Raw genomic sequence first — 17785 nt, 5'->3', positions numbered from 1 at the left:
TAAGCAACTCGAATCAAGCTCGGCTTCTGACTTTTCATCTGAGCTTGGAAGCTCAACTATTGATCTCTCCACGCAACTCAAGTTTTGCTGAACCTCGAAAGCACAACTCGGACGTAGCTTGGTCTCCGAGCTCTGCGTCATCATCAAAATTCCTGCTTCCTCGTCCTCTTCTTCTGTGAGAAGATTCTTCTCTTTCTCTTCACTTCGGCTTTTAGCTCGGCAATACTTTGCTATGTGACCGTATTTGCCACAGTTGTAGCAATTTGCCGATCTGCATTCCTTTGCGTAGTGGTCGAGTTTGCCACACTTATAACATTCCACCTCCGACCTTGGCTGACTTCCTTGGCTACGATCACCTCGTCCTTGCCCACCTCCATGATCACCTCGTCCTCTACCTCGTACTTGATCACCTCGTCCTTGATCACCTCGTCCTTGTCCACTTGATCTTCGGCCCTGGGTGTTCTGAGTTTCATTCAAATCAAGTTGCGCCTGTAATGCTTGATCAAGAGTATCCTTCATCTTCCTCCTCCTTTGTTCGTGGGCTTCGAGTGACCCAGCGAGCTCTTCCACTGAGAGAAGTGACAAGTCCTTTGACTCCTCAATTACGCATGCAATACTCTCGAAATCATCTGTTAATGATCTCAAGATTTTCTCCACAATTCTACTTACTGGCATTGGCTCCCCATTCCTTCCGAGTTGATTTGCCACCTTCTCCACCCGAGTTATGTACTCGGATACTTGTTCCTTATCCTCCATCTTCAAACACTCAAACTCTCCTCGGAGAGTTTGAAGTCGGATCTGTCTGACACGGTGGTTACCTCTATGCACAACTTCCAAGATCTCCCATGCTTCCTTTGAAGACGCAGCGTTTGCAATCTTCTCGAAGCCTGATTCATCCACGGCATTGTACAGAAAATACAAAGCCGATTTGTCCTTCACTCGTGTCTTTTCCAATGTGGCTATCTGAGCCACAGATTGGTCTTCGTCCTCCTCGGGTTCTCGGTACCCCTTCTCCACTATATCCCATAGACTTTGGGAACCCAACAGGGTCTTCATCTGTAAACACCAATTATCATAATTGGTTTTCTTCGACAGTTGTGGTACGGTCATTCCATTAACAACCTTCGCCATTACTCTCTCTTTCTTCTTTCTTCCCCTTCACAGGCGCATATTGTTTTCCTCTCACACTCGGCACTCAGAGCATAAAGCTCTGATACCAATCTGTAGAGAATAATAAGAAGAGACGAGTAACACTAATGTTATGTGATCGTAGCAACTCACTGTATTTTCATTGAATAAGAGATGACCTTTAAATAGCCATTGTACAACGTATTGAACTAACAAGAAGATAATTGTTGAGATTTCCGTTAAAACACTTTTGTTTAAATCTAGAAATCAGTTAAATTCTATTAACGGTCTCAAACACGGCAAGTATACCGGCCGTTCAAGTAGTAAAAATATCGTATCCACAGGGATTAGAAGGTAATATAAGCATTTATTGACTATTCGTGACTAAAGAATCATTCCAAATTGTAGTTTGTCATGTAAATGTGAGTTGAAGAGCATGACTATTGGAATGTTAAAACTATAAAAAGTATTAGTTTTAGAATGGAAAGGGGTAGAAATGGGATAATGGTATTGTGAGGTTGTGGGGGTTAGATTTGGGTTTCGCGCCCGGCGCATAAGTCTTCCAGAGGCTTTCCAGCATTCTCTGCCTTAGAGCAAGCCCGGCGCAATTCTCTATTAAGCCCGGCGCATGTATGACTTCTAAAAGATCCACTGCTCTATTCTTCTCAAGCCCGACGCAGCGTCAACTTGCGCCTGGCGCAGCCACTCTACTCTGCTCCTTGGCTCCTTATGTTTCCAATCCCAAAGATCTTCAATCCTCAAATCTCTAGCTCAATACCTGCACCAAAAATGAGGTGTATTAAGGTATTGTTAGCTAAATTTGGGTTAGTTATATCTGCACACAAAATGAACCAAAAAGAGAACAATTATATTGCAATGGTTCAGAGGATGAGTGGAATTTGTTTAATAAGTCTCATCCAAAAAAGAGGTAAAATTAAGACTTAACAATAATAAAATATCTTATCAAAACAAAACTTATCAAAAACTATCTTATCAAATAACTCAAAAAGATAAAACAAACTAAACAGATAATTCCGAATAACTAACTCGGATATCTCTAAAATTTAAGATTATCTAACAATTTACCCCTTGCACAGTTTGTAAACAAAATCTTAACACTAATTAAAGCATTTGATAAATATAACCTACTTTAAATTAACAGTAGATAAATTCAAACATATGAATATCAAGAAAGCATCTTACTTGTGTGGTGCAAAAGGAAAGAGTCTTTGAAAAAGCATCCAATCCAACTGCATAGGGTGTGATGTGATACCAACCATCACTACACTTTGTGTTGAAGCCGAGCGAGTAAAAGTAATGAGAGTTTAGTGAAGTCAACTATCATTGCATCTATAAAGAACCAATCGAATTAATTGCAACCAATTTCTTACCTTTCTCATTCAACTCTTAATATCACTTGTTCTTGAGATCATGGCTGCAGCAGTCGTAGGTGTTTTTGACAGGCTGGCTTCACCTGAGGTTGTCAACTTTATCCGTGGAAACAAGCTTGACAAGAAGTCTTGCATTTATGTTGACGAGAGATGGATTTAGTAACCAATATAAGTAATACAGACATAATATATTATTTGTTAGTCCAACAAGTTATTTTGATTAGAAACAAGAACTCAAGAAGTTTGAGGGATGCATGATGGTTGATGGGTATGGTCTTTGATCTTTACCATTTTAATTGAACTATTAAACCACAAATATTATGGAAATCAAATACATTCCAGGGGTGAAACTCCACTACAACAGCCCAAGTATAATTAATTCATGATCATGAATTTTTCTTTTGATGTTATTCAAATGCCATATTCTGCTTATATTTCTTTCTTCTTTTTTTTCCCCCCTTTTTAGGAGACACAACTGCTAACCAGCTAGACAAACATTATACAATTTTATGGTAGCGAAAAAAGTAAGTATATATTATATAATGTTTTGATTTATGTCTTGACAAATATCCGTAGTTTACCACTGATTCCTAAAAGAGATATAAAAGTTTCTACATATTTTGTTTGTGTTTGCAGAATGGAGACCGAATCTCTTATATATGGAATGTGTCCATCCCACTTCAACTGAGGAATGCATTAATATACTGAACAATGCTCTCATAGTTGAATATGTTGCAATAATACATCACTTAGTATACGGAAAAAAAGAAGTTAAAGTGAAAAGAACAAAAAAAAATACACTTTAAATTATTTTTATTGGTTTTAAAAAATGACTACAAAATCATCTTAATTTAGAAAGGTACCATAGTAATTTCTTTTTTTAATATAATTATGATAAAAGTTAACAAATTTATCATTGATTAAATGGTAATGTAAAAATTTTACAGTAAGCACACATACTATTTGCGCTTATAAATAAGGTTTCAATTTTCATATTTTAGTGAGTGGTACAATTTATGATAATCATGATATAAATTTCAAAATTAAATTAGAAGTATTCTTTCTCATTTTTTCGTGTTTGTTCCTTGTTAGTGTGGTATTTTAAGTTGGACTGGCAGTCTTTGTTTAAAGTTTCAAGCAAATATATTACTTATCCGCTTGCACACAGTACAATTTAAAGATTGTTAACAGTAACAAAATGAAAACACATAGTAGATGCTTATCCACTTTAGAAAGGTTTATACCTAATTTGGAATGCTGCGTGTAATATTTCTAAATGACAAAATAATCACTATTTATACAATATTCATTAAAATAATATTTTTTTCCTAATTTATAATAATTAAAGTAAAAATAATAATATCATCAATATCAAACCTATTTTTGAGACATTACTTGTTTTAATGGAATCGTTTTCAAGAAGAGCCAAGGGTTGATTTGAAAGCAACTATTATTGCCAACATTCATGGAACAATGACAGATAACAAATATGAATATGATGTTTTTTAATATGTAAATGTGATAGAGTATTGACTAACATCTGGTCATGCCGGGACAAATATGTTCCCGTGCACTTGCTATTGACCACTTATAGTTGAGAGTAGAAATTGTATTCATTTTCAAATGACATGTTTTTAAAATGAGCATGTTTAGATAAAAATTTTCAAACACTTATAGAAGAAAAAATATTAAAGAAGAATGAAATTATTTTTTTCATTAGTTATAAATTTATAATTAACTTATGCAAAGCCTAAAAATTAGTATGCAAAAATTTCTATAAATAGTTTATGCATAAACTAATTTTGGTTTACAAAAAAAACATCTTTCATTTTTTCTTCATGTATTCTTTTATAATTATTTATAACGAAGCTTATTCAAAGACACTAATCAATTTCCATTAGTTAAACAGATTTTAATTAAGTTTTTGCCCGCAAACAATCAACAAAGGTTCATGCACAAATTGCGTGAACTTTGATACAACTACAATAGCCACCATTATAACACATCTGGTCTTGATCAAGGGCTAAGTTGTGTTTAAATTTATAATGATTGGTTTGAGGCTTGAATCCCTCTAAATTTGAAAAGAATCGCATGTCCAAGCTCGGTTCATATAAAATTTGAAGAGAATTGCACGGAAACAGCATTCAATCCTACAGAAGATTTGGTAATTGCTAAAAGCTAGTATATTTGAATAACATTCTCGGTTTACTTTCATTTTCTTCTCTCTAAAAAAGTGGTTGACTCCATCCAGGTTAGCAAAATGAAGAGAGATACGAACCTTTATTTTCCTCAACTTCCACTGCATTTGCAGTTGCAACCAATCCCCTTAAAAGATCTCAAGGAAACTGAACTTAGGTCGACTCTAAACTTTTGACGAACTTTTTAGTCTGTCATAAAAAAATATACAAGTGAGCAAGTAACCATAAATTCAACAATTAGAAGTTAAATGAGTTTTTGGGAGTGCAGGCAAAAAAAGAATACATGTAGCAGTATATTCAAATTATACCTGTTCTAAGGTTAGAAACATGATCACATTCCAAGATCCCAGCTGTCCAAAGTTTGGGAGGAACCCTTTATAAAAAGGCAAAGGGTCCCTGAAAAAATATATAAAACATTAACAAATTAGTTTTGGTATCGGTGTACATATGTCCTTACACAGAAAAATATAATGAAGCAAAAGAAAAGGAAAAGATAGAAAGAAAAAAAAAAAAAAAAAAACAGGAAGATTATGTTACACATAAAGCAAGTCAATTTGATTTGAGTGCATATATATAAGCTGGGGTAAGAAATGAGAATGTATAAATATATATCAAATAACTAGAAGGGACAAAAGTAGGTTTGTTCAGCCTGCCACTTTTGCAGATTATACCCACTGCTTACAACTACTTAGACGTGATCAAATGCTGCAAAGAATTTTATTCACCATAGCTATGAAATGACAAAGGATCCAAATAGTTAATGATTGTAACTTGTGGCTAAAGCAAAATCATGGTATATGATCTTACGAGAACAAAACGATAACAACGTAAAGTAACTTACATCATTCTTTAATGTTTTGATAAAACAATCAAGAGTGCTTTTGTAACTAGAATCCCCCATCATTCTCCATTTAATTTGCATATACACTAGAATGAAGATAGAACAACAAAATTAGTGGAAAGCTCACTTGATCACCTTGCAACCAAATAAAAATGGGGTAAGAAATTATACACATTTACTGCAATGTGTTAGATAATCTTAAATTTTAGAGATATCCGAGTTAGTTATTCAGAATTTTGTTTAGTCTATTTTATCTTTTGAGTTATTTGTTTCAGTTTAGATAAGATAGTTTTTTATAAGATTTGTTTTTAAGATATTTTTTGTTATCTTCTTGTTAATTTCGTACGTTGTACAGTGGCTATTTAAAGGTCATCTCTTATTTAATGAAAGAACAGTGAGTTGCTACGATCACCCATAATTTTAGTACTACTCGTCTCTCTTTATTTTTCTACAAATTGGTATCAGAGCTTTATGCTCTGAGTGCCGAGTGTGAGAGGAAAACAGTGTGCGCCTGTGTGAAGAAAGAGATCAGTAATGGCGAAGGTTGTGAATGGAATGACCGTACCACAATTGTCAAAGAAAACCAATTATGAAAATTGGTGTTTACAGATGAAGACCCTGTTGGGTTCCCAAAGTCTATGGGACATAGTAGAGAAGGGGTACCGAGAACCCGAGGAGGAAGAAGACCAATCTGTGGCTCAGATTGCCACATTGGAGAAGACACGAGTAAAGGACAAATCGGCTTTGTATTTTTTGTACAATGCTGTGGATGAATCAGGCTTCGAGAAGATTGCAAACGCTGCGTCTTCAAAGGAAGCATGGGAGATCTTGGAGGTTGTGCATAGAGGTAACCACTGTGTCAGACAGATCCAACTTCAAACTCTCCGAGGAGAGTTTGAGTGTTTGAAGATGGAGGATAAGGAACGAGTATGTGAGTACATAACTCGGGTGGAGAAGGTGGCAAATCAACTCGGAAGGAATGGGGAGCCAATGCCAGCAAGTAGAATTGTGGAGAAAATTTTGAGATCATTAACAGATGATTTCAAGAGCATTGCATGCGTAATTGAGGAGTCAAAGGACTTGTCACTTCTCTCAGTGGAAGAGCTCGCAGGATCACTCGAAGCCCACGAATAAAGGAGGAGGAAGATGAAGGATACTCTTGATCAAGCATTACAAGCGCAACTTGATTTGAATGGAACTCGGAACACCCAGGACCGAAGATCAAGTGGACAAGGACGAGGTGGTCAAGGACGAGGTAGAGGACGAGATGATCATGAAGGTGGACAAGGACGAGGTGATCGTAGCCAAGGAAGTCAGCCAAGGTCGGAGGTGGAATGTTATAAGTGTGGCAAACACGGCCACTATGCAAAGGAATGTGGACAAGGACGAGGTGATCGTAGCCAAGGAAGTTAGACAAGGTCGGAGGTAGAATGTTATAAGTGTGGCAAACACAGTCACTACGCAAAGGAATGCAGATCGGCAAATTGCTACAACTGTGGCAAATACGGTCACATAGCAAAGTATTGCCGAGCTAAAAGCCGAAGTGAAGAGAAAGAGAAGAATCTTCTCACAGAAGAAGAGGACGAGGAAGCAGGAATTTTGATGATGACGCAGAGCTCGGAGACCAAGCTACGTCCGAGCTATGCCTCCGAGGTTGAGCTAAACTTGAGTTGCGTGGAGAGATCAGCAGTTGAGCTTCCGACCTCAGATGAGAAGTCAGAAGCCGAGCTTGATTCGGGTTGCTTAAACAACTCGGTCTGGTATTTGGACACTAGAGCGAGCAATCATGTGTGGAGAAAAAAGTTTCTTCAACGAACTCATCAAGGTGAAGGCTGGATTCGTGTCATTTGGGGATGATTCCAAGGTGGCGGTAAAAGGGCGTGGAACCATCAGGCATATGCAGAAGAATGGACAAGTTGGAGAAATAAGGAATGTCTACTACGTTCCCGAGCTTAAGAATAACATCTTAAGCATGGGGCAGATAATGGAGAAAGGCAACTCGGTTCTGATGAAGGATCGAGTACTTTATTTGAAGGACAAGCATGATCGTCTAGTAGCCCGAGTAGAGATGAAAAAGAATCGGATGTATAGACTAGAGCTGAACATCATTCAAAATAAGTGCTTGAAGCTGGACGTGAAGGATGAAGCCATGATGTAGCATTCTCGTTTTGGGCATTTAAACTTTGAAGGTTTGGCCGAGCTATCAAGGAAGAAGTCGATGCAGGGACTACGTGGTGTTGAGTTTGACAAGAAGTTTTGTGAAGCGTGTGTACTCGGAAAGCATTCAAGAACAAGTTTTCCGAGCTCGTCTGAGTACAAAGCAAAGGAGCAAGACATCTACAACTCCACTGACGAGTTACATGTAGTATGTCTATTGACAGGAACAGAAGATATAAAATTTGAAGAAGCGATACTTGATGAGAGATGGAAGAAAGCAATGGATGAGGAGATCGGATCAATTGAGAAGAGTGAGACGTGGAAGCTGACAGATTTACCCGCAGGAGCTCGGCCAATTGGTTTGAAGTGGGTATACAAAAGGAAGACAAATGCAAATGGCGAAGTGGAGCGCTACAAAGCTCGTCTTGTGGCGAGGGGTTATAAACAACAGAAAGGCATTGATTATGATGAAGTTTTTGCACTCGTGACAAGGATGGAAACGATTCGATTACTACTGTCCTTAGCAGCTCAGCATGGATGGAAGATACAACAAATGGACGTGAAGTCAGCATTCTTGAATGGGGTGTTGGAGGAAGAAGTCTACGTGGAGCAACCTCTAGGGTACATGAGGAGAGGTGAAGAGAAGAAGGTGTTGAAGCTCAAAAAGGCTTTGTACAGTTTGAAGCAAGTTCCTCGAGCATGGAATGAGAGAATAGACATCTACTTCAAGAGAAATGGTTATGAACAATGTCCGTATGAACATGCTCTCTATTTAAAGAAGTACAAAGGGGATATATTGTTCGTTGCTCTATACGTGGATGACTTGATATTCATGGGAAGCAAAGCTGAGCTGGTTGAGGAATTTAAAGAAGTGATGAAGAGGGAGTTTGAGATGACCGATTTGGGCATTATGAAGTATTTTCTGGGTTTAGAGGTGGACCAAAGAGCAACAGGTATTTTTGTGTCCCAAAAAAGGTATGCCGAGGAGATTTTGAGCAAGGCAAAGATGCTGAATTGCAATCCAATTTCTACTCCCATGTAACCTGGAACGAAGTTATCTAAAAATGGAGAAACAGAAAGAGTTGATGCAAGCAGGTACCGAAGCTTAATCGGAAGTCTAAGGTATTTGACAAGTACAAGGCCCGACCTGATGCTAAGTGTGGGAATTGCAAGCCGCTTTATGGAGGATCCGAGATATTCTCATTGGAAAGCATTAAAGAGGATACTAAGGTATGTAAAGGGGACGATGTCACTTGGACTGTGTTTCACTAAGTCGGACAACTACCGACTTATTGGATACTCGGACAGTGATTGTGTGGAGATGTGGATGATCGGAAAAGCACAGCTGGATACGTATTCTTCATGGGAAACTCGGCTTTCACTTGGCTATCAAAGAAACAACCAATCGTAGCTCTATCAACGTGTGAAGCCGAGTATGTAGCAGCATCTTGGAGTGTCCAACATGCAGTTTGGCTTAGAAACTTGCTAAGCAAACTGGAGATTATGAAAGCTGAGAAAGTGTTGATCCGAGTAGACAACAGGTCGGCAATCGAGCTAGCCAAGAATCCAATCAATCACGAAAGAAATAAGCACATCGACGTCCGATTTCATTTCATCAGGGAGAAGGTGAAAGAAGGAAGCGTGGAGCTCGAACGCGTAGGAAGTAAAGAGCAAGTGGCTGATATCTTTACAAAACCATTGCCGACAACAACATTTTAGAAGTTAAGGAAGTTACGGAATGAAAGAAGAAGGAGAAATTTAAGATTATGCGGGAGTTTTGTTAAATAATCTTAAATTTTAGAGATATCCGAGTTAGTTATTTGGAATTATTTGTTTAGTCTATTTTATCTTTTGAGTTATTTGTTTCAGTTTAGATAAGATAGTTTTTGATAAGATTTGTTTTTAAGATATTTTTTGTTATCTTCTTGTTAATTTGGTACGTTGTACAGTGGCTATTTAAAGGTCATCTCTTATTCAATGAAAGAACAGTGAGTTGCTACGATCACCCATAATTTTAGTATTACTTGTCTCTCTTTGTTTTTCTACACAATGGACCTTAACAAGATCAGATGTCAACAACAAATTCTTAATAAGCTTTAAAAGTTTACTACTTTTTACAATTTTCTAATCATCCCAGGATTCTTAAATTCGTCATGGTGGAAAAGGGAATATCAAGTGCAAAATTCATTTCAAATTGAAACAACTATTAACACACTATATATAAAACACTGAGGCAATAAAAAAAAGTCAAATCAACAATGATTATTCTTTAGTAAATGCTAAAATATTACCATATCAACTGGGGAGCCAATACAAACAGCAAAAAACCCCGCTCCAAGACCAGCAAGGAGATGAGTAACAACATTGTCAGTGAATCCTGGAATTTTCAAAATAGTCTGCATAAAACAACATAGTTATTTACATATATAAATGAGAAAAGTTTGATCCACAGTGCTAGGCCTCAAGACACTTTTAAATTACCTGCTTCACTTGATCACAGCTGGCTAATTCAGCAGCATTGATGATAGCATTTCTTGCTATATTGGGGCCAAGCCCGGTCCAAAGAGCCTGAACTCCTTCCTGTGTGTTAGATGTAGGTTAGAATAAAAATAATTACAACAAAAATGAACCAAATATATTTTTCTCTTCAATAAACTATATTGGGTTGCACAGACCTGTCTCACAATTGTTGAATAAGCATATAAAGATCCAGAGTAGCGTCTGGGAACACCATGAGGTAATTTCCCTTCTGCTTGAAGTCTAACTTTGACCAGATCAGTTGGATTTGCCACTGCAATTGCCACAGCACCTGTTGACAATACAAATTTAAGGAGTTCAAAATTGAGTAATTGCTATGAGTATTTAGATAGGAATAACACAAGTTCCTACCAAGAAAAAGTAAATATTCATAGATTAGAAAATAAATTCATATAATAACAAATATACAAATTATTCCCAATATTTCCAGCATTGGGCTTTACCAGTTGTAAATGCAGCAAGAATTTTCTTTGACAATGGAACATCACCAACATGGTCCTTTCCCACATATAAAGTCTTAACCTGTTAACAACACATGTGATGTACAACATAAGATAACACAATCAAACAGTATATAAACTAAAATAAATGAACTATATTCAGCAACAATATTCAAAACTCAGTGGCTCATATAACCCAATTCATAAACCTGCATAAAAACATTGATGATGTAACCCTGGCACAATGCCCTTCCAGAGAGCTGAAAGACCTTCTTCTCTGGCAATGGTTGCCACTGTTCCCAGCATACCCTTATATTTAGGTAAAGAGACTGCATCACCAGCTACAGCTTGTTTTTGAAGTTTAAGCCTAACTTTGGCAGTGTCCAAAGGAATAGTACACACCTATTTCAAATGCAAGAACTTAATGACTAATCTGAGTAAATAGCCGCAAATGAGTACTTCGAAAATCAGTATGATGACTAACAAGTGAGCAGGATACAAGAAACACACCAAAAAATCGGTCACAAATATATAACAAGACATATCAATCTCCAATAACAGGAAGTCGGGTCAGGACAAAAATCAACATATGTCAAGAATACTGTTGCCATATAAACCTCAGATAATGCAAATGATGCTTCATACTTACGAGATAATTTAGAGGATTATTCAATTTTTAAAGTATGTAACTGTGTTGTGCTTAGGGGTGGGTATGCGGACCGGTCCGGCCCGTTTAAGGCCCGGTCCGCGAAATCCGCATTTTTAACGGGCCGGATAAATCCGGTCCGCGAAATAAATGGACTTAAATTTTCAAGTCCGTATCCGGCCCGTGAAACCCGCGGATAAACGGATAAGTCCGCGGGCCCAATTAAATCTAAATTTTTTTAATGAATATTGACACATTTAATGAGATTTTGAATTTCTTTTTCTTTATTTAACCTATGAAAACATGAGGAAAAAAAATACATATAAAATGATATAAATATACTTCTAATAGTAACATCAAACATTATATAAATAATAAACCAAAGTCTTAAATAACAAAGTTTATACATTCTAAATTTCTAATAGAAATATTTAAGTCTCAATGCCTTTAAAATTTAAAGTCCAAGCATACCAACTATTAACCAAATATTAAAGCCTTACTACCTTAAAACTTTAAAAGTCTTAATACACAACCAAACAAATTTAAAGTTCCACATTTAAACGGGTAATCCGCGGGCTCGCGGATTAAATCCGCAAAATCCGCGGACTTAACGGGCCGGACCTAAAAAGTCCATATGATTATACGGATTAAAAAAATTGAGTCCGTTATCCGTGAAGTCCGCGGACTTACGGACCGGTCCGCGGACTCGAGTCCATATACCCACCCCTAGTTGTGCTACCTAAGATTAAATACATAACAGCTACATCTATACACTGTATTTGGATGACTGGTTAGGATGACAGATGGGAACAAGGGAAACACAAAAATATTTCTTCCTTGGGAGTTTAAAATAAAATGAAAGAAACAAATTCAAGAGGTGGAATGGTGGAAACTTGAGGGGTAATGGAGTTCGATAGCATTTGCTCACTGTACCTACAAAGAGGATACACCAATGATCTTCTCGCAGTCTGAAGGCCGAACGAGTGCTCCGATCCGATGTGAGTAGAGGGGTTGGTACCTGCAGAAGGCACTCCAACGCTCAAGTCAGGACAAGCACAGATATCTAGGATAATTAATGAACAGTGACGTTACCTTTTTTCCTGAGCTATTTATACTGACATTTATGGGCCCTGGACCCCATGGGCCCTGTGACGTACTTACCGTATTAGGTAATACACCTTAATCGACTAATTAACCCCTAATCTTTGATTAAGAGTACCAAATGATGGTAGGCCGATCCTGGTGGCCGATTGGCATTCGGCTTCCTAGTTCCGCCATTCGGCGGCCGATGGGGTGGTGGCCGAACCCCCCTACCTGTACACTCACTAATCATCAAATCTGTGGGGAACAATAGCTTTGTTTCATTCGTTTCCTTCTCTTTTCTTCCCATTCCCACTTGTTTGTTCCATTCGGTTAGATTAATAACAAATCATCCAGAGTTTATTACCATTACCAAGTCAAACATTTTGTCAGGGCATATACAAGTCATCAAATGTTGATCCTTGAAAAGGCAAACAGCTTGCAATGCATACTTTTCATCATGTCAGAGCAGTCAAAATCCACTGTGACCACCATTGACTAACAAAAACTATTATTAACAGAAAGAGATAAACTCAAACGCAAAGAAAAAAGTTATTTTTTTGTTTGTTCAGCACATCTCTGAATTTTACAAAGATCACTTATTTTACAAGCTCTTTTTAGACAAAACAACAAAATCATATCACATAAGCAAAAGATCCCTATACATCTAACAAAGACTGATCCTGTGTTCGGCTTAGCAGTGGAGGGAGACATTTAAATCCACATTTGGTGATGTCTAACGAGATTCTCACCAAAACACAAACTCTGCATTGAGTTAACAACACAAACTTATTCTGAGATGAAAATTTCGAAAACATAAATCACTTCAAACTTACTCTTAACCAAAAATCAATTTTACAAAATCCAAAACAATGCTAGCAAACTATATCACCCAAATACGAGTAGACACAAATTGAAAATTGAAAACCATCACCCATTCGAAAATTATATATCACTAAACTCAGTTAGACCATACTCAGACACATTCAACTGAACTCTGAGTCCCACAAAAACATTGACTTGATCATCCAAATAAGTACTCTTTTTTTGTCTATAGACATAATATATGCAATATCTAATTTGTATTTCGAGAACATGACTTTTGCTGGTCATACATTATTTTAGCACAGCACAAATGAGCACCAGATGGACCTTGTGTCCCAAATTAGGAATCAACTTTGGTTATTATCTTTGATTCTTGTCTTCCTCCTCTGCGTCAAACTTTGTTCGTTGATATAGCAAGAGTTTTATTTCCTCGTTCTTAGAGTATCTTATAAATAATTTTCAACCACTTTAAATGAGTTTTATTGTGTCATGTCACTCATAAACAACTTATACTATATTTTTATAATTTTTATTTTAATAAAAATTGTTTATAAGCATCCCTATTTTTTTACAATTCATACTACATTTTTTGACACCTTACACTACACTTTATGATAAATTTTTATAAAATTAATTATTATGGATAATATATAAATATGAATAACAAACAAAAGAAATTACATAATAAAAAAATTACAATAATAAAAAGAAATTACATAATAAAATAAAATTATCAAAAATTACAACAAAATTAAATATAAAAATTAAATATGCACTAATAAAATTATAACAATATAAATTCAATTACAATAAAAGTAGTTTAATTTGTGTAAATTAAAATTATAATAATATTTATTTTTCTAATTTGCGTCTAATAAAATTACAAGTATTGATACATCGTAAATCAACGTCTAATTAGAATTATATGGCCAGCGTGCAAGTATTAGTACTTCATAAATCAACATCTAATTAGAGTTCAACATCGTGTATTGAATTGTTTTGCCTAGGCAATTTATATATATATATATATAGAGGAGGGTTCAAACGACACCAGTGTAACTTTTACTAAGTGTTACACCGCTCAATAACTTTATATTAAATGTGAATTTTGTAAATCCAACCGTTAGATGGAAAGTTCATATCTCTTAGATCATATATGTCAAATTTTGTTAAAATTGAACAACAACTTGAAGGTAATCAAAGTGTTCATATTTTAGTATATTTTGAAATGTATATATTACGTCAATTTTGTTTTACGAGAATGAAGTATCAAATCATCTTAGAATAATATAAAATTTGATATATATGATCTAAGAGATATGAACTTTCAATCTAACAGTTGGATTTATAAAATTTACATTTAATATAAAGTTATTGAGCGGTGTAACACTTAGTTAAAGTTACACCGACATCGTTTGAACCCTCCTCATATATATATATATATATATATATATATATATATATATATATAATATATATATATATATATATATATATATATATATATATATATATATATAAATGGAGCCTTTCAAAATATATTACTCGTATAAGACTTTTTTGATTTAATTAAGTGTCAAATTATCAGTCACAACAACTAATTTTATGTTATTTATAATTTATTTTTATTTTTTAAAATAAAATAAAACCAAAAAGTCCCATATAACATAAAATTTTATAGTCAAAATGATAATTATGTTAACAGTTAATAATTCTTGACGAGTCTCACATAAAAGGTCATGAGAGCTTGTTTCAATTATAATAAAATAAAATAAAATAAAATATGATTTTAATATTTAAAATTTTGTCAAATTTTGTTTTTAATTTTTAAACAAATTTTATTTAGTTTTAATCATTAAAATTTTTTTTCCATGTTTTAATACTACGAATCAAAATGTTAATGGAAGAAAAAATTTAAACACTATAAGTAAAAGTCAACAAAAATTTAAAACTAAAATTAATAAATAAAAAATTAGAAACCAAAATTTTAAAAAATTAAACATTCTAATGGAAATTTAAGTACTGTTGCTTATTCTTAAGCAACACAATAAGCACTACCATTGAAGTGTTCTTAGTTTGTTTTAATTTTCAGAGAGTTAAAAAATAAAATCTTATAGTTCAATAAACTAACTTAACAGCTTTCAATTACCAACTTTTACAAAACAGTCCAAGTGTAACAACTCTTTTTTTTTAAAAAAAAAAAAAACAGAAGAAAAAAAGTGTAACACCTTTTGTTCAGCTGTATTTGCTAACTAGATGATATGATTTTTTCAGAAGATAATCTTCTATATATGCTTTTGGAAAATGATGATGTTCTATGAATAGATGGATTTTCACAAATAACTCTGCGACATGTTCTAATGGTGTTGAAACTGAAAACTACCGTGTCCAAATTTCGAATGATAAGGTTCTGTGCAATCTTTTTACCTATTTCGTGATTGGTATTAAACAAGTGAGATCTTATAAAAAAAATAACTATCGGTTAAAGAATTAATAAATATTTTCTTTATTAAAAATTACGATGGAGTACATTAACAAACTTTAATAAAATACTTTTCATCTTTTATTTCTTATCCAATGCTCTTAGGATAGATACTACTACTTCGCATTTTCCTAAAATTTAAAAAGGATAAATATAAATACAAAACTTGCATTATCATGTACGTGACAGGTCCTCTCGCTAAATTATTGGAGTTCCTTTTTAAATGCTATGAAAAAGAAGTTGCAGTGATTGAAGGAACAGCAAAGCAAATTAAAAATGACTGAAAAAAGTGAATGAGCATGAAAGTGTGACTACTTCCACACCGCTTGCAAATTGCAATGAATGAAAAAGGAGGGGAAAAAATATTCGTGTTCACTGTTCACGTGTAACAAAGTTGTTGCTGCAAGCTCATAATTTTATATGAATAACTTGTTGGTCCTCTCGCTCGTGGTAAATCACACTCTGCCCTGATTGGTAATCTAGATAATAATTTTTCTAATTTCTGCTATATATACCTCTTTTTGGTTTCACTGTATAATATAACTCCAATAACAGTGAGTGCATAGCCAAGCATTCCTATCATTGAAATGGGGTTTTTGAATGCTCAACAACTGTTGTTAGCTTCATTTAAGTTTGCTCCCCTTAGAATTTAGTATGTGAAATGAAGGAAATTTGTTAAAATGAGTCCTTATTCTGTCAAGTTATTCCCACATGGCCATATGAAAAAGAAAAATGACAAATGTATATGGTATGCCTTATTAAACAAGAATTGGTTCTATGGTAATTAGGACATACCTGAAGGGTAAGTGCACTTGTATGTTTGGTTACCAAAAAATTAGTCAGGTTCACAAAATATGCGAGAGAAGAACTTAGATACCAAAAAATTCTGATATCCTTTCTTGCAAGAGCTATTGGCTTATTTTGATTCGAATCACGTTTCTCTCCATCAACAGTGTTGCAGGAAGTAAGACCATCATAGCTATAGGTGCCATATAAAGCAGCAGGTTCATAGAATAAACTTTTCCCTGAACAACATCGATGTTATTTTATGCTGGTTTATAAGTGAAGTAGAGTACGGTAGCACTTGGTGCCATTCAGAAACTATGATTCTTTATTTCAATCATGTTGCTACAACAAGGACAAAGCAGTTAGATTCATTACCCCTCTGAGGACAACAAAATATCTTGAAGCACTGATTAAAATGCTTTGGCAGCAGTCGATGAAACACAGATTATAAATCCAAACAGATGAAAACTTGGAAGCAGAATATCTTCAAGTACCGAATTTCTTCACTACCCTTACCATTTATTAGTGTGGAATAAGGTATCTTTCTCATTCTCTTCAATTTTATCGTGACATTGTTTATGGAAACAAGCCAAAAAGTTTAGTGTAGCTCTTAATTTCAAGACTTATACAGAAAGTAAGGTTTCTCTCTTTCCCTTTTCACAAAACAACAAAAGAAATCTCATCCTAATAATGATGGCTAACTGATAAGTGTTATAATTAATTTCTTTTATCTTAAAGCACTTATCCAATTTTCCTTGACTTGAGACCTTGATTTATTCAAGATTTAATGTAAATTTTTAGAAAGTTAACTATAATCTTTAATTCATATTAGTAGGTCATTTACAAGCTTTTTTGTAGTTGGGAAGACGGTTGGAAAAGAAACAAGTGACAATTGGTAAAGATTCAAGAGAGAATAAATTTTTGGCTAATTTTCCATACTTAGCCTTAATTTCACACTCATCCTCAGTCTGACAGAGAATCATTTGCGATAAGAGTCATGTTTTTATTATATATTTTCTCTTCCTCAATAAATATAGTATGACATGGATGACAGATAATTTTGTCCCTTAAATATGTGATAAGGAGTTTGATTCTCGGATTTGTGTGTATGAAAAAACATCTTTTGGAAGAGGTCAACCCCTTAAAACTTAATGGATACTAATCATATTTGACGGTATATACAATTCTGATTCAATGTTTAAAAAATTTACAACTCTACAATCATGGCTTAAAATGATACATTTTCATTATCTGACATAGATTTGAATATTGG

General features: G+C 34.7%; 2 protein-coding genes, 1 long non-coding RNA gene and 1 other non-coding gene across 4 annotated transcripts; 2 read left to right on the top strand and 2 right to left on the bottom strand.

Moving 5' to 3' along the window:
- Positions 1–1691: 1691 nt before the first annotated feature.
- Positions 1692–5109, bottom strand: LOC114914894 (uncharacterized). The gene is made up of 3 exons (XR_003803572.2): positions 5026–5109; positions 4798–4906; positions 1692–2647 (listed from the first exon to the last, which is right to left on the bottom strand). It is a non-coding gene; the product is annotated as an uncharacterized LOC114914894 (long non-coding RNA).
- Positions 5110–6092: 983 nt separating this feature from the next.
- LOC145956055 (uncharacterized) lies at positions 6093–6692 on the top strand. The gene has a single exon (XM_083071614.1). The coding sequence runs from the start codon at positions 6093–6095 to the stop codon at positions 6690–6692; it is 600 nt and encodes a 199-aa protein (XP_082927740.1).
- Positions 6693–7344: 652 nt separating this feature from the next.
- On the top strand, positions 7345–7716 carry LOC145956054 (uncharacterized). The gene has a single exon (XM_083071613.1). The coding sequence runs from the start codon at positions 7345–7347 to the stop codon at positions 7714–7716; it is 372 nt and encodes a 123-aa protein (XP_082927739.1).
- Positions 7717–9999: 2283 nt separating this feature from the next.
- Positions 10000–10794, bottom strand: LOC109793419 (uncharacterized). Its single transcript, XR_014432176.1, has 3 exons — positions 10697–10794; positions 10197–10524; positions 10000–10111 (listed from the first exon to the last, which is right to left on the bottom strand). It is a non-coding gene; the product is annotated as an uncharacterized LOC109793419 (transcript).
- Between the last annotated feature and the right edge of the window lie 6991 nt (positions 10795–17785).

The sequence above is a fragment of the Cajanus cajan genome, chromosome 3 (assembly GCF_000230855.2).
Source record: "Cajanus cajan strain Asha chromosome 3, NIPB_CcT2T_4, whole genome shotgun sequence".
In the NCBI taxonomy this organism is placed as follows: Eukaryota; Viridiplantae; Streptophyta; class Magnoliopsida; order Fabales; family Fabaceae; genus Cajanus; species Cajanus cajan.
This window is presented reverse-complemented; position numbering and strand designations above follow the sequence as displayed.

What these genes read in the sequence shown, in the direction of transcription:
- LOC145956055 (XM_083071614.1), top strand. Translation starts at nt 6,093, where the DNA reads ATGGCGAAGGTTGTGAATGGAATGACCGTACCACAATTGTCAAAGAAA.
- LOC145956054 (XM_083071613.1), top strand. Translation starts at nt 7,345, where the DNA reads ATGTGTGGAGAAAAAAGTTTCTTCAACGAACTCATCAAGGTGAAGGCT.